Source organism: Paraphaeosphaeria sporulosa (genome assembly GCF_001642045.1).
Source record: "Paraphaeosphaeria sporulosa strain AP3s5-JAC2a unplaced genomic scaffold CC84scaffold_3, whole genome shotgun sequence".
Taxonomy (NCBI): Eukaryota; Fungi; Ascomycota; class Dothideomycetes; order Pleosporales; family Didymosphaeriaceae; genus Paraphaeosphaeria; species Paraphaeosphaeria sporulosa.
The window spans coordinates 2,111,678-2,137,654 of NW_017253362.1; the positions used below are offsets into that span (position 1 = coordinate 2,111,678).

General features: G+C 52.8%; 11 protein-coding genes across 11 annotated transcripts; 7 read left to right on the plus strand and 4 right to left on the minus strand.

Moving 5' to 3' along the window:
* The first annotated feature begins 466 nt into the window (after positions 1-466).
* Positions 467-1,882, plus strand: CC84DRAFT_1162534 (mitochondrial carrier). Its single transcript, XM_018178018.1, has 3 exons — positions 467-1,292; positions 1,344-1,518; positions 1,573-1,882. Exons 1-3 carry the CDS (start codon positions 525-527, stop codon positions 1,740-1,742), a joined length of 1,113 nt encoding a protein of 370 aa, XP_018038990.1. The 5' UTR covers positions 467-524; the 3' UTR covers positions 1,743-1,882.
* Positions 1,883-2,014: 132 nt separating this feature from the next.
* CC84DRAFT_1174077 (uncharacterized protein) lies at positions 2,015-3,163 on the minus strand (the record flags this gene model as incomplete). Its single annotated transcript, XM_018180072.1, has 1 exon — positions 2,015-3,163. The coding sequence occupies one exon, from the start codon at positions 3,161-3,163 to the stop codon at positions 2,015-2,017; it is 1,149 nt and encodes a 382-aa protein (XP_018038991.1).
* A 1,487-nt stretch (positions 3,164-4,650) lies between these two features.
* Positions 4,651-5,340, minus strand: CC84DRAFT_1239923 (uncharacterized protein). The gene is made up of 2 exons (XM_018183996.1): positions 5,025-5,340; positions 4,651-4,958 (listed from the first exon to the last, which is right to left on the minus strand). The coding sequence occupies exons 1-2, from the start codon at positions 5,250-5,252 to the stop codon at positions 4,689-4,691; spliced, it is 498 nt and encodes a 165-aa protein (XP_018038992.1). The 5' UTR covers positions 5,253-5,340; the 3' UTR covers positions 4,651-4,688.
* A 1,472-nt stretch (positions 5,341-6,812) lies between these two features.
* CC84DRAFT_1162536 (PQ-loop-domain-containing protein) lies at positions 6,813-8,969 on the plus strand. The gene is made up of 2 exons (XM_018178019.1): positions 6,813-6,907; positions 7,125-8,969. Exon 2 carries the CDS (start codon positions 7,232-7,234, stop codon positions 8,804-8,806), a length of 1,575 nt encoding a protein of 524 aa, XP_018038993.1. The 5' UTR covers positions 6,813-6,907; positions 7,125-7,231; the 3' UTR covers positions 8,807-8,969.
* Positions 8,970-9,457: 488 nt separating this feature from the next.
* CC84DRAFT_1185442 (longevity assurance proteins LAG1/LAC1) lies at positions 9,458-10,989 on the plus strand (the record flags this gene model as incomplete). The annotated part of the gene is made up of 3 exons (XM_018180806.1): positions 9,458-9,649; positions 9,699-10,421; positions 10,471-10,989. 3 exons carry the CDS (start codon positions 9,458-9,460, stop codon positions 10,987-10,989), a joined length of 1,434 nt encoding a protein of 477 aa, XP_018038994.1.
* Positions 10,990-11,969: 980 nt separating this feature from the next.
* CC84DRAFT_1115288 (RTA1-domain-containing protein) lies at positions 11,970-13,286 on the minus strand. Its single transcript, XM_018175421.1, has 2 exons — positions 12,216-13,286; positions 11,970-12,160 (listed from the first exon to the last, which is right to left on the minus strand). The coding sequence occupies exons 1-2, from the start codon at positions 13,106-13,108 to the stop codon at positions 12,031-12,033; spliced, it is 1,023 nt and encodes a 340-aa protein (XP_018038995.1). The 5' UTR covers positions 13,109-13,286; the 3' UTR covers positions 11,970-12,030.
* A 172-nt stretch (positions 13,287-13,458) lies between these two features.
* CC84DRAFT_1203957 (uncharacterized protein) lies at positions 13,459-14,911 on the plus strand. Its single transcript, XM_018181867.1, has 2 exons — positions 13,459-13,538; positions 13,590-14,911. Exons 1-2 carry the CDS (start codon positions 13,470-13,472, stop codon positions 14,757-14,759), a joined length of 1,239 nt encoding a protein of 412 aa, XP_018038996.1. The 5' UTR covers positions 13,459-13,469; the 3' UTR covers positions 14,760-14,911.
* A 934-nt stretch (positions 14,912-15,845) lies between these two features.
* CC84DRAFT_1141520 (FAD-binding domain-containing protein) lies at positions 15,846-17,891 on the plus strand (the record flags this gene model as incomplete). Its single annotated transcript, XM_018176327.1, has 2 exons — positions 15,846-16,686; positions 16,776-17,891. Exons 1-2 carry the CDS (start codon positions 15,910-15,912, stop codon positions 17,889-17,891), a joined length of 1,893 nt encoding a protein of 630 aa, XP_018038997.1. The 5' UTR covers positions 15,846-15,909.
* Positions 17,892-19,470: 1,579 nt separating this feature from the next.
* Positions 19,471-22,004, minus strand: CC84DRAFT_584537 (uncharacterized protein). The gene is made up of 3 exons (XM_018186774.1): positions 21,810-22,004; positions 19,721-21,762; positions 19,471-19,583 (listed from the first exon to the last, which is right to left on the minus strand). Exons 1-2 carry the CDS (start codon positions 21,894-21,896, stop codon positions 19,909-19,911), a joined length of 1,941 nt encoding a protein of 646 aa, XP_018038998.1. The 5' UTR covers positions 21,897-22,004; the 3' UTR covers positions 19,471-19,583; positions 19,721-19,908.
* A 191-nt stretch (positions 22,005-22,195) lies between these two features.
* CC84DRAFT_1257459 (uncharacterized protein) lies at positions 22,196-23,949 on the plus strand. The gene is made up of 2 exons (XM_018184734.1): positions 22,196-22,576; positions 22,627-23,949. Exons 1-2 carry the CDS (start codon positions 22,235-22,237, stop codon positions 23,809-23,811), a joined length of 1,527 nt encoding a protein of 508 aa, XP_018038999.1. The 5' UTR covers positions 22,196-22,234; the 3' UTR covers positions 23,812-23,949.
* Positions 23,950-24,651: 702 nt separating this feature from the next.
* On the plus strand, positions 24,652-25,663 carry CC84DRAFT_1174084 (uncharacterized protein; the record flags this gene model as incomplete). Its single annotated transcript, XM_018180073.1, has 3 exons — positions 24,652-24,994; positions 25,237-25,303; positions 25,342-25,663. 3 exons carry the CDS (start codon positions 24,652-24,654, stop codon positions 25,661-25,663), a joined length of 732 nt encoding a protein of 243 aa, XP_018039000.1.
* Between the last annotated feature and the right edge of the window lie 314 nt (positions 25,664-25,977).

Sequence of the window (25,977 nt, forward strand, 5' to 3'; positions counted from 1 at the left end):
GGGCGAAAACTACGAGAGTGCATTGTAAGATACAACAGGACGACCGAAGAATGATGCCACTGTTCGGGACTCGCACATAGAAAACTAAACAAAGAATATGTACACCAGAAACGTAATCTTTCCTTATGCAGTTGGATAGTAATCAACTGTACTTTCCAAACTGTGAGTCGATAAAAGAATATCCGAAGGTGGTTTTCATCGCTGCTTTCTCATGTGGCTCTCACGCCGCGGTATCGGACGTCATGTCCCTGATAGATTTCTGATCGCCGAAAGAATCCTATATTATTGCTGTCACTCATGAGCGACAAGCAGGCGAGCTGTGAGGACGATGCCGTTCTTGTGGTGTTGTTGTTTCGCGCTTCGATTATCTCCGGACCCACTCATATTCCCACATCGCGTCATTCGCGTAGCCGATGTGCTAACTTTAGGATTACCAATCGATAGCTATCCCAACCACCTTTAGTCATTGGAACGTGTTCATCTTCATCATCGGCTCTATTATATATTTTATCGAATCCTAAGGAATGGCTTCACCTCATAGCCTTGAGGCCGGCCGCGAGCCTAACGAACGTTCGCCTCTTCTCTCCGTGGATCCACTTCCCGAACAGCAGGATGCATCGCCAGACGACTCATCAGACACTGCTTCCTTGAAACCACAACCCGAAGAGCCTCCAAGCAGATACCGTCTCCTTTGGTGGGCGTTGGGAATTGTGCTTGTTGAAGCCCTTCTCGCCCTTTTCATTCAAGGCTGGATAGAGTCGGACGATGTAGACTTCGACCTCGGTGCCGCGTTGAAACGCGCCTTAGGCGGCGGCCTAAGTGGCGCTGCAGCCATGGTCCTCCAAGTCCTCCTTTTGATGCCGATAAGAACGATCATGAATTACCAGTATCGACATGGTTCTTCTCTCAGCGTGGCAACGCGTACGTTGTACCAGGATGGTGGCATACGGCGCTACTACCAGGGTATCGGTGCAGCGCTGTTCCAAGGTCCGATAGCAAGATTTGGCGATACAGCTGCTAATGCTGGTATTCTTGCGCTGTTGAGCTCGAATGGATATTTGGCGCAATTACCTTCGCCCATCAAGACTATCTTCGCATCTGCCTGCGCTGCTGCTTTCAGAATGACGTTAACACCAATCGATACTCTCAAAACGACGCTACAGGCACAGGGTGCGGGTGGTACTGCATTGCTTCGACAACGTGTGAAGACTGATGGGATTGGGAGTCTATGGTGGGGAGCATTCGCCACGGCGGCCGCGACGTTTGTGGGACATTATCCCTGGTTTGCGACGGTATATCCTACTTTTTGAAGTCGACAGGCATGTCCTAACATCTGCTTTCAGTACAATTGGCTCTCAGAAGTGCTTAACGAGCCAGATAGGAGCCACCAACTCTTCTTGTGGCTCCTGCGTGCAGCCTTCATTGGATTCTGCGCTTCGGTTGTGTCAGATTCCATTTCGAACTCTCTTCGTGTCATCAAAACCTATCGTCAGGTCAACGACACGAAAGTGTCTTACTGTACGTCCACTGTATCTATTTGTGACGGAGCGATAGTGACTGACATATCTGCAGCGGAGGCGGCGAGGCGAGTTATCCGCCAAGATGGTAGGCTGGGCCTGTTTGGACGCGGATTGAAGACACGCATTCTGGCAAACGGATTGCAAGGTGTCATGTTCTCTATCTTGTGGAAGCTATTTCTAAAGATTTGGGAGAACAACACCAGCAGTAAGAAGAATGTATAGAATAGCAAGAAGTGACACACGAATAACTAGCGATAGACGAAGTGGAGAGAGGATGAATACGAGCTGTTTTAGGATTGATGCATAGACACATTGAAAGCATGCTAAACGTTATAGTAGTTACTCTGAAGTTTATAATGGACAAATTTGAATTGCTAAGCTGCCAGCAGAAAAATGCCTCTCAAGCTACGCGAGAGGACGCAGAGAACGCTAATGGAAAATACAGAAGATTCTTTCCCCAACTTAAATATGTACCATATTTACCCTCCGACCGATCAAAGCCGGCTGGACGAAGTCGACGTGCGCTCGCTCAACACGTCTAAAATCTGCTGATCAGTCGGAAACTTGTTGTTGATGCTCTTCCCTGTCCCTTCGAGCAGCCGCTCAATCGCCTGCAGAGCTTCAGGGCAAGCAAAATCTCTCCTAATCTTCAGAACTCGGGGAAGCCGTTCCTGAAGATTCATCTCTTGCTCCAAGTTAGACTCATCCAAGCGCCTGCCAGCCGCAAGGGCATATCCCAGCGTGTCTATGAAATCAGAGAAGTCGATTTCGTGGGTACAATTGCGCTCATTCCCGCCCCCAGTTGTGAAGACCGACTCATTGGTGTACTCACATGTGTGGTTCAACAACGCCAAATCATACATCATCCTGTACATCCAATTCCACTCGGAATCCATCGCATGCTTTGACAGTGGTACCCCAATCTTCCCGACTTGGGCGCCGCCAAAGTCGATCAACTTGATGTTCGGAAAACCTGGAACGTCCTGAGTGGATGGATCAATCATTACGTTCACTGCAACTAGGTCGCCCTTGGTCATAGGCGGGTCAGACGTATGCAGAAATTTCAGCGCCTTGTGGAGTTGGATATACATGTGGAAAACGAACTCTTGCGGGACGACCTTCTTGGAGAGCAAGGCTGCCCCGCGTAGCTGCGTCAGCGTGAAGCCTGGGATGGCTTTCATCGCGACCCAGCATCGTTCGTTATCACTTTCCGCCTCTGAAAAGTCAAGGGGCTCGGTGAAGCGTGCGCGAAGCTCATCAGGAATGGTCTGTAGACGCTTCATGGCAGGTAACTCGTTCTTCAAATAGATCTGGGGTGAGTACAGCTTGTACAGCTTTACGGCACAGATATGGGAACGCAATAGACCCACATCTGCAGGATGATTAATGCTGCCGAATGCGGATCGCGGAATCGCGTACCAAACCTCCGCCGTGAAGCCTTTGCCAGCTAGTGAAATACCTACGTACTTATTGTGCGTTGCGAAGGCAACATCGGACAGGAAACTGGAAGGAATCAAGTTCGCCATCTCGGGTTCGTGATTGTTTGTAGAGTGTTCTTGGGGAAGCACAGACTTCGTTATGTATACGTCCAGCAGGTTGTTCGTGCACAATGATGACGAGGCATTGCATCGCTTCGGACGCATTGTTATACTATGGTGGAACTCCAGTCTTCTAGCCGAGAGTGATTCGTGGTAATCGCAACTTACTTACGTGAAGGCTGCAGATTCGCGCGGAAACTACGCAGCTGGGTTTGTGTCTTAATTCACCAGCCGTCTGGCTCTTGAAGCTTTGAATCAAATATCACAAGTTGAGCATTATAATGTCTAGTGTAATCTGATCTACTGATCGCATTGTTTTTGTACTACACCGTGATTCAATTCCGGCATGACCTATGTCAGGATTGTGCCATGTGCATGTTGGCCTCCAACAGCTGCTCCTATCGTTGCCTTCTGTATAGATCTGACTCCATGCCATCACCTTGCCCGTATTGGGCCAGTGGAGGAACTATTGACGGAAGTTACTCAATGCAGGTGTCTATGACGAAAAGTCGAATGACCGTGGAGGTTTGCTCCCTTGAGGGTAGCTCTTCCAGATACCCACTACGTCAGGTGCCCATGCGCATCTGAGAACATAGAAGCAATAACAATATAGTTATAATGTACTCCCGTGTTTCCCACATTGAAAAACAGTGGTCCCGGCTCTAGAAAGCTTTTCCAGATCCATCTGGTCAGCCGGTGGTGACGTTCGTGCTTACAGACATATAACCGGCCTTGGAGTGGGTTCCCTGACGTTTCCCACAGAATCACGCTTGATGTCGTGTGGAATGAAGCAGCTAGGTGCTTCTATGGTCTGAAGTAGCTACCAGAAACGGGACCGAGACCCTTGTAAGGGCTTTTGCGAGAGATCTCCTGTTTCTCACGAATGCACACAAGTCTGTCGAATCGTAGAGGCTTGACCTGCTCGACATACAGCATCTCTACACATGACGTTTTTTGAGGGTTCTTGTAGACATCTCCCGCTTGCCCTATCACGGCAAATTGTTACAGGACTAGTTGCTTGAAAATACGTGATGCTCAAACTCTGGGGTTTGGACTTCGGGAAGCGGCTGAGTTGAAGACATGTACTTATGTACCATGGCATCACTTGCGAATATCGCTATTGGTCGGAGAGCCTTTCCAAATACACTGCATGTGTTGCATGTCCCGTGTGCTCTTTCGATTTGTGAGGCCCACTTTTTCTTTCTGCACGACAGACAGCGACGACCGTGATGCATTGTTCCAACGACGTATTTCGTACGATCTCTCAGCTTCCGTGCTTTCTAGACCGCTTTCCTGGAAGTCCCAGTCTCAAGGTCCTGGACTGGCTCATGGGGAGTAAGCCGCGAGTCCTTGAGTATCCCACGTGCAAGTGTAAAGCTTGTCCATGAAACTGCCCATTCCGCATTTGCTTAACTTATCGGCGTGGGAAACGTCACTCTTGCAATGTGATGTAGCATATTCACTGGAATTTGAATGCTATAACACGTAGTGAGGTCGCTTTCGATGCTGAGCACCTGAGTTTCTGACACTATCGTAGCCTCTCGTAATGGAACCGAACTTCCGACGGGTTGATGGCACAGCTCCAGAATTGACTTGTAGTACTCCTCATTTCGCCAGATTTTGCCTTTGTCTATGATTGCCTCCCGCTGACAAGAGCTCCAGTGATAAAGGATATATATCCTACGGCATTGATGAAATTCTTTTCCACGCAGCTGAAGTCAGCTTCTCCCAGGCGATTGTAACAGATGCCCAAAAGCAACATTGATAGCGCGTGCCGATGAGTGCCCAATATGAAAGACATGAACATGTTTGAACCGTACATGGCCATCATCAGCGTATTGGCAGCCATGACCGATGTTCGACGTGATGGCATCGGTCTCCATGGCTTTTTGAGTGCGTCCTTGAGGACAGCGGATTCGCTGCTTTGATTGTTGATTGCAAGAGTTGACCATGTCCAGAAAAGTACATGCGGCACACGAGAAATGGCAAAGCGTGGTGGAAGTGAGTCAGACAAGAGAGGTGCTCCAGAAAATGCACCTATCAAGCCATATATACTAGCGGGGATTGTTATGGTCTTGAGGTCGGATAAGGTACAAAGCCAAATAGTGTAGATTTGGTAAATGAAAACATTGCAGATCCTTCTGAAGTGGGGATGATTCGAAATAGATGTTCTCAATGTCAAGAGATCCTTCATGACCAGTCAACTGGCGTTTCGAGTCACTCGAATGGGTTGAGTGATGATCGCAGTGAGGTGGCAGCGTGGTCATCATTGTTCGTGAAGAGTATTCTTCATCGCCTTTTTTTCCCTCTTAAATCGGGCTTGTGCTCATGATGGAGAAGTTTCGCATTTTGGGCAGGTTCGTGGAAGGCCTGCAGGTCAGCAATTTCTAGATGCATAGGTTAAATTTCTCGCACTCCCGATCCGCTTTCGTTCATACACGAGCACCTTTTACTTCCTATCTCATGCAAGCGCCATGGGATTCGCTCGTTATCGAGACGTGCTTTCGACTATCAAGATATCCAGCTTGTTCCTGTTCGGGTCTACCTCCCTACAGTGAGCAAAGTCAGAGGCAAAATCTAGGAGGTGGCTTAGATCACTAGGGTGTTACAATCGCGATGCTGATGTACAGCTCCGGACATCGCAAGGGTGACGGCTTCAATCATAGATAGATATATGGTGATATTCGCAGTGGAATCATGCTACGAGCGAGCAAGCGAATTCCTCCCAGAGCGATGGTTTGATCAACCTCAGATGGTCAGGATTCACAATGTGTCTCATGCGTTTGGGCAAGGTGAGTCGCCCGATTCCTCAAACCACGCTTCATAACTAACTTGCTTTGGTGAAAGGTCGGTATGCGTGTCCAGGCAAAAACCTTGCTCTTCGCGAGATCCGGCTCATCGTCGCTACCCTCGTGTCGTAGTATATTGTGACGTTCCCGCCTGGAAAAGACGGCGGAGCACTTATTGACGATATGAAGGACGAATACGTTGTTGCACCGGGGAAGCCTGCGCTTGTCGTTCGTGCCTTTGTGATCTGGACGATCTGAATCTTTTCTTTTCGCACGGAAGTGTTGACATATGCGACTTTCAAGGTAGGAGAAGGTGGAGAAGTAGTAAACGAAGCCCTTCACGCGCTGCCCTGAACTGATCTTGTCCTCGGTCAGAATGCAGCTGGATGTGTCATTAGTGTAAGCAATGCCGATGGCGCTCCGATGGCGGGGGGATTGTGTGTTCCCATCTCGGATGTATCGCTCTCAATCTGGTGAAAGGACCAATCTACATCACATGGTTCAGTAGTTGTTCATCCGTCGCAAGATGATGGCGCAAGGCAACTGAGAGTGATCGAGGCTGCTTTGCAAACGAAAGTCGCCGAATGGGCCGAGTCTCAGTTTCAGGAAAGTGGTCACGGGGCGGCAAGCGAAGCCGGGGAGCGCTAAAGGCGGGTCTGGCTTTATCTCTGCCGCACGCGACACCCTCCAGATAAGACGCCCTCCGCTATCAAGCAACCCGTCCAGTCATGGCTGCTCCGGCGCCCATGATAGTCGCCGTCGGGGCCTCGTTGTGGTCACCCGTACCGACTGCGGATTGTGCTTGGCTGGTGTCAGCTGTTGACATGGCCTTGGACCGCGACTCCAACGGTCTCGTCCGCTCGTCCTCTTCTTCCCACCCTGTGAACGAGGGTTCTCTTTACCGAGAACATTCAATTGCTGCTTCTCTTGCTTTCTGGCCCTCCTCGCCCGCGTCGTGGGTGCGTGTTCCTGTGAGCTGCCCGCTTCGGCTTAGCTACCTCCGCCGAGTGACCGCCCGCCAACGACGTCAGACACGAGGTCGCGAACGCGGACATCTTCGGTAAGAGCTTCGAGGGTACCCCGAGGCATCGCAGTATCGATATTGGTGCGGCGCTCTTGACATCCTGCAACGATCAGCTGCTGGGAAACTGCGACTGCGCCTGTGTGGCTGCGACCCACCTGCGTGTGACGCCTGACACGGAGCCACTTGGCCCGCGATACTGCGGCCTGAGAATAGCGAGGAGATACACAAGAGCGCGAAAGTAACTGTTCATAAGATATATCAAGCTTCACAGATTGCTGGCGGCCGTGGAGCTTTTATCTGCAGCGCGCTGCATTACCTTCGAGTCCGCCCTTCGCTCGCCATCGCTGCGCCTATGACACCATGCCTCCCTACCTATCACCCCTACACATAGGCAAACCTTCGCTACCTGACCGCTGCGAACCCGCGAGCGACCTCCTCTACAGCCTCTCCGTCACCCTCGGGTCGTGCATACCTACGAACCTCGCTCTGATATCTACAGTCCTCGGAACATGCAGTATCGTGTCGTGGCTCTTCGCACAGCTTCCGCAAATATACAAGAACTACAGGTTAAAGTCGACATCGGGGCTTAGCATCTTCTTCCTGACCGAGTGGCTGCTCGGCGATGTGTCCAATCTGCTTGGCTCGCTGTTCACACATCAAGCCACATGGCAAGTCATAATCGCGAGCTACTATGTCTTTGTGGATTGCGCACTCTGCGGGCAATGGATATGGTACGGGCTTTTGAAGCACGGACGACCACTTCGGCCCATCTGGAACCGACCGAAAAGCTCAGATTATGACAACGGGCCGTCAGGCATGGATCAAGTACGTGATGCTCCGCGCCAAGCAAAGGGTGCCGGTGACAAGACTGTCGTTCCTGTCGCGAAAGATGGGCTGGACTCGGATAGAAAAGACCAATTGCCAACAAGCCCTGGCCGCAGCATACCAGGCCGATCAAATCCCATGGACGCATTTCGAATCCCGAACTATGCACGCTCGCCAAGTTCGTTCAAGGAATCGTATATAGGAACACCACCCACTGGCACGCCCTCGAACCGGGATGTCAGACGAGTGGCCGCGTCAAGCTCGCCTATGCTTGCACCGTCGCCCAAGACCATCCTCTACATTTCTCTCATCCTAGCAGTACTTTCCAATACTGCGACTGCCAAAAATGTCAGCCCGTTCGCCCCGGCTGCACACCCAACACAGCATCTGTCATTGCACACGCGAGCCTCAGAGCACGCCTCAGCCTCAGAAATAGCCGGCAAAATCCTCTCCTGGATGTCCACATTTTTGTACCTCGGCTCGCGCCTGCCTCAACTCTACCAGAACCATGTCCGAAAATCCACCGCCGGTCTCAGCCCAACCCTCTTCGCAGCAGCCTTTTTCGGCAACCTCTTCTACTCATCATCTCTACTAACAAATCCCTGCGCCTGGTTCAACTACGCACCAGGAGAAGGCTCAGGCTGGGTAGACACGCAAGGTAGCGTGCGCGTTGACTGGGTTCTCCGAGCAACGCCCTTCTTCCTCGGCGCTGCGGGCGTGCTGGTCATGGATGCCGCTGTGGGGGTGCAGTTCTGGTACTATGGCGACAATGAGCCACGGGGGCGTGGAAAGCTAAGGGACGACGAGATCATCCTCGACATCAACGATCATGGGCTGCTGAAGCAAAGGCGCTTCCGTTGGCGCAGGGTGAGCGGGTGGATGAGAGGATGGGTACCTGCTGTCAGTGTTGCAGGCACTCCGAGTGCTAGTCGCGCTGGCACACCTGCCGAGACATCGAGGAATGAAAGCCCCAGGTCGAGTTCCAGCAGCTCGCAGAGCATTCCGATTCGAGGGGAGAGGGGGGCATTGGATGAGGCGAGGGCGTTATTGGGAACCGAGAGGCATGCTAGTCCGCGAAGCTTTGGTGGAAGCTATGGAGCGATGGAGTGATTCCTTTGGAGGTCATTGTAGCTTGGCCACACTTGCACACGGTGGGTTGGGCTATGGCTATTTCTATGTGGCATTGCATCTGCATTGGGTGGTGTTCAACGGCTTTCTTGATACTGCATGCACGACTAACGGCAACGACTCGGTATAATTATGCATTCACAACAGCTATACTGAACGCTTTTCGTGCTATTGTGTTGGAGTTGCTGACTGGTGTCCGCGGTGCCCGACCCCTGCTCAAATGGTCGCCTAGTTGACCAGTGATAGTGCAGGGTTTCCGAGCACTCCTTCAGGGGGTCTGTGTAGCTGCAGTACAGTCCTACACGAAGCCGACAGGCAAACCAGTGTGAAAGCGGCGCCCGCGCTCTCCGGTGCGGACGAGAATGGGCACAAGGCCAGGAGTGCTGCCGGAGATATCGGAGGATACACGATTGCAGATATATGTACCACACGGCAATGAACACAACGATGCCTCGTTGCATGCAATTTCGCACCAGACTCGACGTCGACCCCCGCGAGCCCCGCAGCCAATCACCGACCACTTTCACGTGCTTGGCGCGCTCGCTCCTTTCCTAGCCCAAAATGCTTACCTCCGCCCCGGCTGCCCGCAGGGCTTCACATTCTCCTCTCCCACCCGAATTTGCGCGCATCAAGATGGTTTCCCGCGACGTCGAGCCTTTCCCACCGCTGCAGACGGAGCAGTCGAAGAAGGAGAGCCGCTCAAGCAAGAGCGGGAGCGTCCGGCGGCGCAAAAGCAGCGGACTAGGAGCTGAGCTGCCGGGCGACACGAGTGTGCCTGCGTTTGCGACGCTAGGGAGTCCGCCCGCGACCCCGACAGAGCCGACTGTATGTGCAGCTGCCGTGAGGGTGCAATTGAGGTGCTGACCATGCGCAGCGCGAGAAATCCGGTCGCCGTTCGAAGCGTCGCTCGGTCCGCCGCGCGCTCTCCAAGTACAAGCGTACTTGCATGCGGCACACCTGGGTCGGTCCCCTCACGTTGGCCCTGGCCATAGTCTCGCTCTACCTCGTCAACCCGTCGCCCAAGAACCCCATCGCCGCCGCTCTCTTCCTCTCCTACCCGCTTCCGCGAGAACCGGGCGCAGACCCCACCGCACCCATCCACTATGGCAAAGGCGCACGCGACTTTGCCTTTGTTGCATTCTACACCATCGTTTTCTCGTTCACGCGCGAGTTCCTCATGCAGCGATTCATCCGACCACTTGCGATCCGTTTCGGCATCAAGTCTCGCGCCAAGCAGGCCAGGTTCATGGAGCAGTTCTACACAGCCATGTATTTTGCCGTCTATGGTCCTTTCGGCCTGTATGTCATGAGCCGGACGCCCGTGTGGTATTTCAATACGACCGCCATGTACGAGGGTTTTCCGCATAAGACGCACGAGGCCATCTTCAAGGCATACTACCTGCTCCAGGCGAGCTACTGGGCGCAGCAGATGATTGTGCTCCTGCTAGGACTGGAGAAGCCCCGCAAGGATTTCAAGGAATTCGTTGCGCATCATATCATCACCTTGACCTTGATTTGGTGCAGTTACCGCTTTCACTTCACATACATGGGTTTGGCCATCTACATTACCATGGATATATCCGACTTCTTCCTTGCTGTAGGCCCCACCCGACCCCGCGACCAATATTTTGACTGACAGAAAACAGACGTCAAAAGTGCTCAACTACCTCGACGCGCCCATCACCGGCCCCTATTTCTTTGTCTTTATGTGCGTATGGGGCTACCTCCGCCACTATGTCAACCTCCGCGTCCTCTACTCCATCTTGACCGAGTTCAAGACCGTCGGTCCCTACGAGCTTAACTGGGAAACACAGCAATACAAGTGCTGGATTTCGCAGATCATCACGTTCGCCCTCCTCGCCAGTCTCCAGGCCGTCAACCTCTTCTGGTGGTTCCTCATCTGCCGCATCGCCTACCGCTTCATCCGATACAGCACCGCGGACGACGACAGGAGCGAGTACGAGGAGAGTGATACCGAAGAAGCCGGCGAGAGGAAGGGCGCGAAAAAGACTCCTAACGGGAAGGCCAATGGCAATGCCGCCAACGGCACGCCGAAGGTGTTCTTGAACGGCGAGGAGCTTGCTACGTCGGATAAGCCTACGAGCGCGAGCGACGCCGGGAGCATCGAGTCGCGAGTGCGCGAGCGGAAGAAGGTGCAGAGCTAGTCCGCTGGAGCAGACACGAGACGATGCAGCGATGAGGCCATGTTGATGTTGCATATGGGGATCCGGTGTTTGGTACCATCTATTTGTCTGTCATAGATGCTGTAAGCTTAGCCCGTTCGTTGCTTTTCTTCTTTCTGGCCGACTGCCTTCAGTATTTTGGGCACGGAATTTTCTGCGGTGCGGGCGTGGGTCACTCACTCGCTTCGAGGGGATGCAATGTGTATAGATGGATATCTGGGGCTTTTCTGTGCGGCACGGACTTCGCTTCCTTAGGGATAATCTTGGATTGTAAGTAGACGTTTAATGAGGACATAGTGCAAAAGTTTATGTGTAATGGAAAGTTGAATGTCACAACCTTAGTTGATCAGCGGCATTGTAATGCTGCACCGGGATCACCTGCGTCTTTGGTATCAATAAAGACAGATCTAGCTGCCCTTAGTTTAGCTGCATCATCCAGACACAGAGCAGGTGCTTCATGTCAAGGAAGCGAAAAGGACCTTCTAGTCAGATAGGTGCGATTGATCCGTTGGAAATACTAAAGTGAGTGGGTTCAAAAGAGATGGCCGAGTTACCGGGTGTGTTCTGATGGTAGCTATATGTTGCGTCCTTGTGTGTGGGTAGGTCTCGGTAGTTAAGAAGTGGGCAGAAGGCTCTTCAAGAACATGAACGACTGCTTTCTCAGGAGCTCTTTCAGAAGATGACTTTGATCTGTTAGGTCTTACTCTTCTAGTGCTGGCCGTACTGGAATGTTGACTTCGCAGTCTTCAGGGTTGAGTAGATCAACGAGCAATGGTGTGACTTCAGTCTCACGGCATCTCTACTGATAACGCAACCTAAAAGACTTTTCAAGCGGTCGTCCAATTTTCATACGGCGGAGGACATGCTAGATAGTGCAAGTGAAGTCTTAAGTGAGGTCAAGGTCAAAGTTCGTGAGATTTCTATCTGTCTAAATGCAACGCTGAAAGGACTGCACGAATGTCGCGTAAGAATACATATGTTAACAATGAAAGCGAAATGATCTAGTTCTGCTCATTCACAAGTCTACTCAGACATCTGAGGCGTCGCGTCGTGCTGGGACGACTTGTGCTGACCATGGCGGAAAGCGGTAAAGGGGGCAAAGAAGAAGGCCGGATGGAAGATGGTCAGGGCCAAGCATGCGATAGCGACCATCCTAAGATGACCAGTCAGTATGGCCGAGTAAACGATATATGATGATGTAGACTTACATGCCGTCCAGCAGGAGAAACTCCTTCTCTTTCCTCATTAGCGGGTTTCCCCAGCCGCCCGCCATCTCGGGGATACGGTAGATGCAACGGATCAAAACCGTCACATAGGCCAATACCAACATGGCTCCAAAGATGTACAACTTCCTGCTCACAGGGCCATTTGCCCTGCTCAATTCGAAGTCGCTCTTCTCGTTTGATGCATGGCGCTCTGCGCGCGCTTGCCTGTATCTCCATAGGTAGACGACAACGAGGAGCCCGCAAGCGGTCATGGTAGCGACCTGGAACGCAATGCCCGTGACGATAAGGTTGTTTCCCACGTTGACAATGGTGAGGCTGTCTGAGGACCCACCACCAGCTGCTACACCTCCACCAATGGCCTGGAGGACGATAGAGGCGAAATCGCAGCCGACAAATACCCAGGGATATAGCCTAGCCTTGAGGAGGCTGTGCTTCGGGCCGCAGTATAACACAAAATGCTTTAGGGTCAAGTAAATGGCAGCCGCCACGAACGAGGGCGCAAGCACCAGGCAGCAGATCTGCATCTCGAACGCCGCCTTCTTCCATGGATTGCTATGTTGCATAACGCGGCCGAGGTAACCCAGGGCTTCGAGGAGCGTGCCACCTCCTAGGGCGAGTGTGTATGTCCAGGTTTTGCTCCATACACCGATGGCCAAGGAGGCAACGAAGAGGGTCGCGAACAGCGCCAGGAAGAAGGCATTAGGAGCGAGCTCAGGATAGTAGCCATATGTCGTCGCCGCAACTGGGCACTCAGGTGATACCTCGTGGCAGGTACGATAGCTGGGACGAGTATTGTCGCGGGCTGCGAAGGCGGGGCTTGCGAGGCATAAGAGCGTGAGAGCGAGACGCGCACCGATGGGCGCTCGTTTTATCATATTGATATGTTGTCGTATAGATGCTCCAGATGATGGCTAGAAAAGATGGGAGAAGATCAACGCAGGAGAAAAAGAAATTGTCCAGCACTCAGCATGGCCGTGTCGGACGCGCAGGGGATTGATGAACCAGCCATGTCGCTTACCACAAGTTCTTCTATATTCCTGGCGGTAATCGAATGTAAGACTCGACGCGACGTTAGCTTGGGGGGCAAGGTGCTACTGCCCGCGCAGCTCGCACTTTATACTCTTTGAGGAATAGTGTACGAGAAGCCAAGTCGCAGTTTCCTTAGCGAGCCTCGGTTCGAGCGACTTCTGGTCGCCGGGTTCTTGGGTTCCGAGTACTTCGATATCCATAAACGGAATGCCGTCAAAAGTGCACCACAGCAAGTCGAGACACAGCTGTTCACGCTGTAAGCTAAGACGTGTAAAAGTAAGACGGTTATCAACCACATTGCCAAGCTGATGATGACTGGGACGAAAGTGCGACCTGCAAGCCCCTTGCACGAACTGTCGAAGGAGGCAGGAGGACTGCAGTCTGACTTCGGCACGAACATCACGCCTCATCTCCGCAGAACAACAAGCATCGTTCTCGCCATCGCCAGTCGCGCACGATGGCTCTCGTCAACTTCGTTTACCGGATGACTTTGCGTTCCTCTCACTGCTCGTGCCGATATTGGCCGAGCAATCACCTCCAAGGCCATTGACATGGACCGAGGACTTGTTCCTGATGAGCCACTTCACGTCGGCCACCTCCTACACGCTCTCACATCGCGAAGCTGACCAGCACATGTGGCGTGTCGTGATTCCTGAGATGGCGATCCCGCAACCCTTTTTGATGCACGGCCTGCTCGCGGTTTCCGCCATGCATCTATCCTATTTGCGACAGAATGAGAGAACCAAGTACGAGATGCAATCAAGCTATCATCAAGCATTGGCAACATCGCAGTTACGCTCTGTGCTCACCAACATCACGTCCGAGAATTGTAGTGCTGCGTTCGCCCTGTGCGCGCTCCTGACACTGATATCGATGATTTACATCGCGCGTCGTACCGACGCGGAAAGAGAAAGGAGTGGTACGGGCTTTATTGACGATATTGTACATCACTTCATGCTCACTCGAGGCATTGGAGGGGTACTGGCTGATCACTGGGTCACCATCCTATCGGGTCCTCTCAGAATCCTCAGTACAGATAAGCTGGAAGACCCTGATACTTATACTTTGTCACCACAAATCGACCAACAATTCTTAGCTTTACGCGAGAGACTCATCCCTTCCCTCGGTTCAACTGACCCTGCGGCGCTGCAGACGTGTCTCGACGCCTTGGCTGGCCTCGAGCTCGTCTACAAGCATTGTTACTTCTTACACCCTCATCTGCCACGTGCGAAGCTCGAGATCGGAGTTGCGCTGAGATGGATGTCTTTGGTGCCGGCAGAATACATGGCGTTACTCAAACAACGAAATACTATGGCGCTAATCTTGCTCGCGCATTTCATCGTCCTATTCGCAAATTTTGGCGACGAATGGTTTCTTCAAGGCTGGTGCGAACAAGCCATGAAGAGTATTGAGACCATTGTGAGCGAACAGGGTTACGCGGGCCTGAAATGGCCGTTGGAGCAGCTGAAGGAAAAGCACGCACACACTTCAGCTTGAATTGGTGCCCGATTAACAAAGTCTAATCAGTCTCGCTGACCTCTATCTCGCTACCCTGGCACTCTGGTACTAGGAACCGCAATAGTCACATCAAATGCCACACGGTTCAAGGACCAAATCTTGATTGGACCATGCCTTGGCCGTCTTGCCTTTATGAGAACACAGCCGCTTGTTCCAGGGGGATTCTGAGGTGTATATTGCGAACTCTCCTGGATCATATACAATAACTACGGAAATAGAGTCAATTAGCTGGCGGAAACATGACAAAGCAGTTGTTGTGCGTGGCAAAATCTGCCTGCACACTTCCCAGCTCACAAAGGCAGTTACCGAACTTCGCACTGCACAACCCGCATCTCAACCTTTAGCTGGCCACTATAGGTGCAGAATCAGTATCCGTAGACGTTATGTCAGAGAACAACGAACGAAAAGACCGCGTATCCGATCACCATGATTGAATCGACCAAGACGCTGACCATCAATAATATGACCTTCTCCGTAAGCAGCCTTGCATGGTCCATACTATCGATTCATATTGGCCATGCTATAAGCACATGTCTGTTTTTCAGAGGATGCTTACTTACAGGAACATATTTGACTTGAGCCAATTGGATGACAACCAAATGACAACCGACATGGATGCTCTATTGCCAATTCTTAACCCGCCAGTATTATTATTAATTACTTTATAAGACCTAAATCTACCATTAATTGGATAAAGTGTAGACCTGTTGGTTCTTGGCACGATAATTCCTCTACCGATCGACTGACATTGCACTTTCCCGGATACCTTGTCCACGGACGTGGGTCGGAACTACCTGCAAGGCTGAGTAATAGCATAGGGAGGGAGAGGCCCGGAGCAGCATCAAGACAAGGCCCGGCCAATGGCAGATTCCCATCGACCGGTGTGCTTTGACAGTTTTCAGGTATAACCAATCGCCTCGCCTTGCTGTTAGCTTTACCCCGCACTCAGCGTTTTCGAGCTCCTCGTCTTACTATACGCCAAGTCGAAGCGGAGTCCTCCGCACGGTGAAGATGGTCCGAAGCAAAGGAATACGAGAAGCCTCATGAGCATATGTAGGCGGCCAGTCACGTTGCCTCAAGGGCCGACCACAGGCAATCGTCCGCAGCTGGCGCAGCATTTCGATTGATAATGAGAAGCTACCACATTCTATCCATTGTGTCCTTGTTATCAGGCCCGACTGCCCGCGCGACTTCCGTCTTCGATCTGTTCGACTTTGAGAAAAACCACATCAGTGACGAGGCCCTCGATTCATTCGTTAGCACAGCCGGTTCCTGTCTTACATGTGCAAGACGAGCTCCAAGATGCAAGACCTACCCTGGCGATCCAGATTGGCCCAGTGATCTCACGTGGAAAACGTTCAACACTTCACTATCTGGCGCACTCATTGCAACGATTCCTGAGGCCGCACCTTGCTACGGCTCCAACGTCAGCGCCATAAGTCCAGAATGCCAGTTTCTGACATCCTCTTGGGATAATTCGTCGTTCCGCGTCGAAGACCCAACATCGATTCGCGCTACCTTGTACCAAGGCCAAACGTGTCTCCCACCGTCATTCGCTCCCTCATTCTTACCTACGAGTAATGGATCATGTACGCTAGGCGGGTACCCATCCTACACGGTCAACGTCACGAGTGTCGCACAGATTCAGCTTGCTGTGCGGTTCGCGAAAGCGCACAATATCAGATTCGTGATCAAGAACACGGGACATGACTTCCTGGGGAAAAGTACGGGAATGGGCGCGTTGAGCGTGTGGACGCACCGCCTAAAGGAGAAGACGTTCAACTTCGAACGATATGATGGGGAAGAGATTGGGCCTGCCCTAAGATTGGGTGCTGGTGTGCATGTCTTCGAAGCATATGAGTTGGCGCAAAGGCACAATGTCACCGTTATAGGAGGTGAAGGGAAGGTGAGTTATGAATCATGTTCTCTTCGAGTTCCTTTCATTATTTCCTACCAACGATCACACGGAAGCCTCAGATGCTGATACGCACCCAGACTGTCGGCATCGTAGGCGGCTACACCCAGGGCGGTGGGCACTCACCCCTCTCCTCCCTCTACGGCCTCTCTGCCGACCAAGTCCTCTCCATCTCCCTCGTCACCGCCTCTGGCCGCTTCCTTACCGCCAACCGCACCTCCCACGCCGATCTCTTCTGGGCGCTCCGCGGCGGGGGTGGCGGCACTTTCGCCGTCGTAACCTCCATGGTCCTCAAAGCCCACCCGCAGATCAAAGTGACAACCATGCGCTACAGTATTAAGACATCTCCCACTTTCTCCCAAGAGAACTTCTGGAAAGCAATGGCCGCGTATCTTGACCGCTTCGAGGAGTTCGCAGATAAGGGGTACTACTCCTACTTCCGCATAACGCACTCTTCAGATGGTGAAATCGGACACGAAATGGCCTCATGGGTCGCGCCAAACACGTCAATTTCCGAGTTCCGCATGAGCATCGCACCACTTCTATCTGAATGGCAAGCCCTTGGTATGCCCATAGAGACCTTCACCATAACGGAATACGACGACTTCGCCTCCGCCTGGGCGGCCGGTTTCCCTCAGGAACCGTGGACTTGGAACGGTCGACAAGCCAGCCGCTTCTTCCCGCGCTCCGTCGTGGCAAATGCCACCTCCCGTGCCGCCAGCCTTGCCGCCATCCGCGCTGTCTTCGACGCCGGCGCATTTTTTATCATGTTCAATATGCGCAATCCACCAGGTGCCGCGGCAATTGACAACGCCGTCCTCCCCGCCTGGCGCGACGTCCTCCTCTTCGCCATCATGGTCGTCACCTGGAAAGAAACCACCCCAGCGCCGCAAGTCGAAGCGCTCAGCAGGAATTTGACCGAGGTGTGGAATCCGATGTGGCGGGCGTTGACGCCGGGCAGCGGCACTTATCTGAGCGAGGCGGATTACCTCGAGCCTGGATGGCAGGAGAGCTTCCATGGAGATAAGTATGGGAGACTGTTAAGAGTGAAGGAGAAATGGGATCGGGAGGGGCTGTTTTGGAGTCATAGGGCAGTGGGAAGTGAGGCTTGGGAGGAGAGTGAGGTGCTGTTGGGGCATTTGCCGAGTCAGAATAGTAGGCTGTGTAAGAGGTGGGAGCCGACTAGCATCTCGTAATCTGGAAGGCAAAAATGATCAATTGTGTAGATCAGTGTAGTAGAAGTACAATGCAGGTAACTAAAATATGCTCTTCATGGCTGATAGTGTGAGGATCTTGTGTACGGTAACATGACTCATGAATATCTGCCACCACGTTGTAGTACCAGCTGCGCATAGTATAATGCAATAGAACACAAAGGTGCTATCACCTTAATCAGGCCCTCACGGGAATCCCATCGTGCTTAGCAGCCTTCTCCGGCACATTCATCTCATCCACGTCTTGGACCACCTTCCTATTCTTCTACAGTTCCGCCAGTACCTTCCTCAGCTCGATGTGCTTACCCTTGTCATACAGCTCCAGAGCCTTGATGCAATAAGCAGTGATTGCATTGCCGGGTAACCTCTCGCGGAGATCTAATATATCCTTGATTGTCTCGATGTTTTGCACATGCGGCACTCCCAGGACGGGCACGGCTGCCTCTAGGAAAGTGTCGAAGTAGCCCACAAGCTCATCTTGTGAACGGAAGCTGGGCAACAACCTTCAAGCCTCTGAAAACATTCCAAAAAGGCGACGGACTTCAACGTAGCTTGAAAGAAGCCATTGTCATTACGGTGTGACCGTACTTGATGATGTCTTCGACGTCTATGTCCATGCGGATTTTGCCTGGTGTCACCTCACTCAACCCCTCGAATATGTGACAGGCTCCATTGGGCCACATCAGAGGCGTAGGAGAGTTCATTGCAGCATTAGAAGCATTCTCAGCTTCGCCGTACGAGATCTTCATTGGACTACAGGTCTCGAGCTTTGCTTTGTGTGAAGAACGTGTGGAGACAAATTGGGAAGCCATCTCGAGCACAGCCTAGTCAGCTGTCTCGCACAATAAACGGCCGATAATCTTGCAAGTGTTATCGCCGACGCTCTGGGCTTTGGCAAGAGTCTCGCCGGTGATCGAGAAGCTACTTGCCCATTTTAACTCGACATACAGTATCAAGCACCTCTTTTGGAGCAGCTGGGAGTCTACTTCCATCATTCCAGCCGATTTCAAGTTCCTCCAGACATTCGCAGTGATACTCAAGCACTAGGTCGCAAATTCTGTGGAGCGTTTGGATCGCGGAATTATCTGGAATATCCTTCCGTACATTCTTGATGCGATCATCTAGAAGTCGATCCAGCGCCTCCGAATCACATGTGGGCCTGTACCGTTCACCATAATCCAGCTCAAGCGGCTGAACCAGGAAACAGCGCCGAACGGAGAATGGTAGAATGCCATAAGGCGGTAAGAGAACCAGAGCCATAGCAGTGTATCTGGATACGGTCACATAGCTTTCGTCACAGCCATTCAGTAGCCCGGACAACCCTACCGATGCAATGGGTTGAATACGTCTCCTTGCATCTGCGATGTACTGTTGAGTGCCGTCTCAATCTTGGGGGCCATGATATCTGTGTGATCTGATTGTTTTTTGAGCGATTTGATCTTGAATTTGTCGAGGTCGTAGACATGCTCGACAACGTGAACGAGCAATTGCGGCTCCTCGGTACTCTCGCTAGCCCCCTCTTACGACAACACAGTGCTGGTCAGTCGTCTATCCTCTGATTTCCGTTCTTGGTGGCAAGTGCGTCAAGGATAGCGTCATGGAAGGTGCGGTCAGGAGCGCGTGGCGGCGTGTCTGCGTTGGAGAGTAGTAATGTAGCCATGGCTCCTTTGATAGCTAATCGCACCTGTCAGAGGCCATCGTGATTGATTCAAGAGGTATTTGATCCTCGAGCAATGAATGACAGATAAGTGGGATAACCGTGCCGAAGTACAGCACAGCTGCAGCAGTCATGTTGGGCTTTGTGTACTTACGGGCAAGCCATGCAACACCGCACGGGAGTGATTTCAGAGGCGTAGAGCAATACACGGATAGAGGTGAGGTGAAGTAAGTGTGTGGAAATTGAAGCCGGCATCGACGAAAGTCGAATCTGCTTGCTGCGCTAGTCCAAAAGTGAAGTATCCACAAGAACGAGAAGGAGACTTCGCGACCACGTCAGAATTTAGCCCACCTCCTTGAGCGGACTCCCCGGTAGCACATCGTTGCCCTTTTTATGCAACCCACCGACGGAATTAACATGGTTCTCATCGGATCCGGACACTTTCACCTGGTCTCGCCCATTAGCACGTATCTCGATCCTGGGCTTTGGCTCAGCTACAGCAGTGCCGGCACTGCTAGCAGTTCCGGTGCTGTCCATGCTTGCTGTACGTGACAATATACCCTGCTGCCTCAACAAGCCCTTGATCCCGCCCGCTTTTCGCAGAGGCAGCTCGCCTTTACCCGCTGTTGCCACAAAAAGTAGGTACTTCAGGTTTGGCAGGGTCTGTCGGATGTCTAGAGGTTTAATGCCTATATTGTTTGACAAAATCTCAATGTCCTTGTTCAGGAGGAAGACACCGTACTCGAAACGATAGCGGACGACGGCTTTCGTGAAGAGCGGGTAGGTGCGAGGTCCAGGGTGATTGGCGGTGCTCGTAGCGAGAGGGTCGTCAATGGTCGAGGTCGATCCACTGACCTTGATGGGGTATGGTAGTAGCATATCAAAGTATAGTGAAAGAAGTGAAACCATTTCTGCAACATAACCCAGTGCTGCGGACGTCACGTCTTCTTTAGCGTCCTCGAATTGGGAATTTGGTAGCGGAAGCCCACGGATCGTGAATAACAACGCCTTTCCCTTGACGGGCTCAATGGGATATACAATCTGAAGGTCCTCGCATAATCTTCTTCGCTGTCCAGCAATCTCGTCTCGTACATGCGCGTTGGAGCCATTTAGCTCTGCATGCCATTGCCTCTCTTTTCTCATTTCTTCACTCTTCTCAGACTGCGATGCTCGCCCCGAGTGCATGAGCTCTCTTCGGCGGCGAGTGTTGGCTTTTTTTTCCTCGACCCTCCGCCGCGCCGCCTCGACCCGGCGTTTCTCAGCGATCACAGCGGCCTCGACCATCTTGACCCGCTCTTCGGCTTCCGGGACCTGCTCCACGGTGTCGATTGCTGTTCGGTTCTCATGCAGTATAATTTCTATGTCTTCCGCCAAACGATCTCGTGTCGCCAAAGCGTCCTGGATGCAATCGTCTAGCGTGTTCAGTCGCATGATGGCGTCGTACGAGGAGCTCTGAAATATTCCCTCCGAAGTTTCCTTTGGCGGAGCAAGGTTGTTAGCGCGAAGCTGGTCTGCGAGTGGCATGTCGGCGAAGCTGGTGTAGATGCCGTCCGTCATGTGAAAGAGGATGCAGTTCTGCGGCAGAGGATGCCCATAGTTGCCCAGAGTCTTTCCAATGAACTGGAGTGAACCCAGGTGAGCCGTGAACTGCATCAGATGGTGCCAGTCGTCCGGGCCGTGCTTGGCCCACACGTTCACGGTGAGCTTGTCAAGTCGCGTGACACTGGGTCCGGACGACGAGAGGTCGAAGAATCGGAAGTTGGGGTTCATTGCCCTCTCGGCGACCTCGGAGATGTACACGGGGTCCTCCTGGCCGTCCACGTGTATCGTGAAGAAGGTGTCGGCCATGCGGCTGTCGGTAATGTCTTCCAGCTTCTTTTGCCTGGTCAAGGGGTTCGCGCCCATCCACTCCAAGGTGCTCCTCCTACGGAGCCCGCCCGTCGTGCCGGGCCGCTTCGGCTTCTCGGGCGGTGACGGCGGCGCGGCCTCCTTGTTGCTGGCGTGGCCTTTGAGATGGCTTGATGACCGCGAATGGGTCAGGCCCCTGCTCTCGCGCAAGGCCAATGTCTTGGTGGGCGACTTGAGCGTGCTCGGTATCGCATCGTCATCAATGGTCTTGCCGCGGGGCCGCGACGGTGCGGGGACAAGGGTGAGGTTGCGGACAGTGATGCCCTGGAGGTGCCTGAGCTTCCGGTTCTGGGTGTGGTCAGCGCCGGTGCACGATGCGATGCAGGCTTGCGTACGTATGGAAGCAGCCAAGGCCGTTCGCGCGCGTCCGAGGGGGAGGCGGGCTCATGGGCCAGGGCCTGTTCGCGTTCGCTGCCAGCCATGGTGCTGTGCAGCCGGTGCTGGTCCTGGGCCTGGGGGGCGGACGGGTCGAGGGACGCGGCAGCGGCAGAGCGAGCGCGCTACTCGGCAACGCCCGCGGGAAGCATACCACAAGGGAAGGGGATGCGCCAGGCTTGCTGCAGCCTGCATGGTCTGCTGTTCAGTGCACCGAGCGTAGCATGAGCAGGCGCGACATGGCCATGGTGCTGGCTCGGAGCGATGCACCTGCGCCGAAGCGCGCCATTGGCCCGTGCTCCCTGTGAACTTGGAAGTTTTGCGACGCCGACACGCCCCAGCGACCTCGAAGCGCCCCATTGCCATCGCCAGCCCGCCCGCCACGATGCCGCGCAACCTGGCCAGGCTGCGCTTCAGGGCGCCCAAGCCGCTGCGGCCGCTCAACATCGCCCGCATCCAGCCCGAAGACCACACCACCCTGCACCAGAGGCTCCGCGCGCATGCCGCGGACCTCTCCAAGCCCCAGACGCCCCTGAGCCTGCACGTCGTCGTCAATCCGAAGTGGAAGCAGCAGCCCGGCAAGAAGCCGTTTCGCATGTCGTACAAGCCGCACACCGTCAGAGACCTGGTCGACCCGGAGGCTGCGGCGAAGCACGGTCAGATCATCTACGTCTTCGCAAACATCAAGACGAACCAGGTCATCTACTCGCTGAACGAGCTGCTCGATGTACGACACCCCGCTCATCCACCACATGTGTGTGTGTTAACCGTCCACAGCAATACCATCTCGACCAGCTGCCCTTCATCGGAAAACACTCAAAGCCAGCCACCATCCGACCCGACGAATGGAAACCTCATTGCGTCATCACCTTCCCCGTCGCCGAGCAAGGTCTCCAGGCTTTCCGCAAGCTTCGTGAGTTCCGCCACCTGCATGAGACATCCTGGGACAAGACGAACCCAGAATGGATCAGGTTGACACCCCACCAAAGAATGCGAAAGATCATGGACCAAGTCGCAAACACCAGTGCAGATCTTGCAGAGGTCCTGAGCAGCCAGCAGCAACAGTCAGTCGAGATGCGGAAGAAGGCTGTAGAGCACGAAAAGAAGTCACTCCGCCTGATGAAGACGATGTGGGCCGAGGCTGAGGCCCTTGCCAAGGACGACAGGGACGCCAGCAATCCCAAATGGCTGGAGCAGCAGATCAGGAACATCGACTGGCAGTTTGGGACTAAACGCAACCGCGACGAGGCAGACACGAAGCGGCTTCAGGCTGCCAAGGAGGGCCACGAGGTCCGCTTGCGACGGGTTCTGCGGGCACGGAAGTACATGGCAAAGCTGAAAGAAGTCGAGGACACCGCAGAATTTAGGAAGATGCAGGAGGAATACGCTTCAAAAGCTGCACCGGCCACCGGCGTCGACGTCGAGGCGAAGCTGAAGACATTGCGAAGGGAGCTCGCGCTCGAACGGGACTTGACAAAGGTTTTGCATCGATCACAAGAGGACGCTGCGGAAACAATGGGTGCAAAGGAGGCCGAGATTACCCAGTTGGAGGACGCTCTCATCGCCACTTTGCAAGCCGACGCACGAGACCATCCTATAACTCGCTCCATCCTACCCACCAGTTTCAAGAAACAACATCCGCAGCCCTTCACCATGGACGTAGAGATCAAGTGGGCCGATCTGCGCGATGCCGAGTGCGCCCTGGGCAAGTGGCCTGCTCCGGTCGTTCACGACACTCTTGTCTTACGGAGTTCAAGGCAAGACGTCGAATTCTTGAACCCGGAACAGTACAAGGTTACCGTCACGGATGATGTTCAGGCAATGCTCAAGAGCCTAGAGAAGCAGGCTTTGGAGGCACAAGGGTTGTATGAGGAGCCTGTAGCAGCATCGGAAACGGACAAGACAGGAGTGTGGAAATACGTTCCAGAGGTGAAGAATCCGTTCAAGCGCGCTGAAGCTTAAAGCGTCGTGTGTAAAGACCATGTTAGTGTATGTACTATATTCCCCGACCGGGTAGGCGGTGTACAATTCATGTAGATTTCAATCTGGATACAAACAATGGCGGCTTCGTTCAAAACGCATGTCGCACATGGAGCATAGATGGATGATCAGCCCTGAGTACTGAAAACGTGTTGAGGTGTTCAGCGCGTGCCGTACGCGTCGTGCCTCTTCGGAGGTGCAACTAGCGTCATCTGCTTCCAACCAGGAACATAGCAAGGGCAACTCGCCTTCCCCTGGAACCATCTAAGAAAATTCTTATGCTCACATTTGGTCATATTAAACTGTGTCTCCGCTTCGACGGGACCTTGCAAAATGTCTGGTTTCGCAACAAGGCGACGACGACAATCCTTGGACACTTCCGCGCGTTCCGCTTATGCTGCTGTCGAGGTTAGGGAAGAGTGTGTTGTCAGAACAAGGAAGGCTTGTCCGTGGGTCTCTCAAGTATTGTTGGGTGGCGGCATATAGAGTCTTGACTGGCTGGGAGAGCCAAGTGACTGACTCCTGTAGAATTTGAAAGAGACTTCAAGATGAGATCCTGGGGAATGGAGATATGCACTCAATGCCTAGCGATGAATCAACGATCTCGCCACTGCGTTAGCAGACAATGATCTCTCTCGGGTCATTGCGCCCGCTGTACCGGAGACAAGCTCAAAACTCGCACATTTCTTCGCGGGGCCAGAGAAAGCGCTCCTTCCCCCTTCTCGAGGAACGCAAACAGCTTATCCAGGCATACTTCCAGTTTATGCACCCTAGCTTCCCTGTCATTTATGCAAACTCCTTTCCTCGAGCAGTATGCTGTACATGGCTTTAAAGGCATCAACCTGCTACTACTCCTCTGGAGCATATTCTCCGTCAGCGCGCAAGTTACGTGAATTCTTTGTCCCAGGGTGGAGGGAATGCAAGGAATTGTACTCAGCTCGCGCAAAGCTACTTTTTGACCTGAGCCAAGAGAACAACAAGATCGTCCTAGTACAATCCGCTTTGTTAATGAGCTATTGGTACTCAAATTCTGCAGATGTAAAACAATCCTGGTACTGGACGGGCATATCCTTCAGCATTGCACAGTCATTTGGTCTGCATGCTCTTGCGAAAGCTCGTCCACGGAGTCAAGAGGAGACCTTGTGGCAGAACATTAGGCTTTGCTGTATGTCGTGTGATGCCCGGCAGGCTTCTGGTAGGGATCGACCTCTGCGCTTGTTATCAACGGGCAGTGACGTTGATGCCACCAAGCATTCCAGCTGTCCACTTGCGGATCTTGTACTGCATGGGGAGTTGCTGTACTCGTCGCGCTTGAGGCAGTGGAATTAGAGACACTTTAGCAGAAGACTCTCAACATCACCAACATACTTCGCGGTATGTTGACTATGAAACGGCCCTTGTCTCCAGCGCGTAAGAAAGAATTTGAAGAGAGTTTGAGCGGCCTGGACTATAGCGGTGCGACATCTATCATACGGTATGTAGAGCATTACTTAGAACTACGCCAATCTGCAGCACGAATTGCTTGGACAAAGCTCACAACGCAGCCAAAAGAGCAAGAGCTCGCTTCGAATGGCATAATCGCGGTCCTTTATGCTTAGATCGACGGTCACTAGGAGACTCCGTTGTTGGCCGCACTTTTCATCATACCACTACTAGTGCCAGCTATCGTCACGTATCTGATCAACCCAAGGAACAAGGACCAGTACGCCTTGACTCAGTTAGATGTCTACAAATACGTTTTGACGGCAAATATCCTGCAGCTTCAATGTTGAAGGGTGTCATGATTGTCACTAAAGAGACTATCTTAAACAAGGTGGGAGAGATGCGGAAATAATCGGAGGCTTGGAAATCGGGCATCAGTTCAAGTACTTTGGGAGCATGGTGCAAGACGATTTTTTCGATTTGTCGTGGATTGGGTACTGATTCAGCCAAATTCGCCCTTATGCAGCCGCGGTGTTAGTAGTCTAGTGCGATATCATTATCTTTCGAAACCCGCGGATGTCCACATTTGCCAAGGGGAGCAGTCTTAAAGGCGACAGACGACGTTTTCTTGATCTAAGGTGTAAGTAAGCCGAATGTTGTCTCGGCGTAACTGAAGCAGGGCATTCGGATTGGGTCCGGGAGTCTTTGGTGATATAGGAGTGCGTG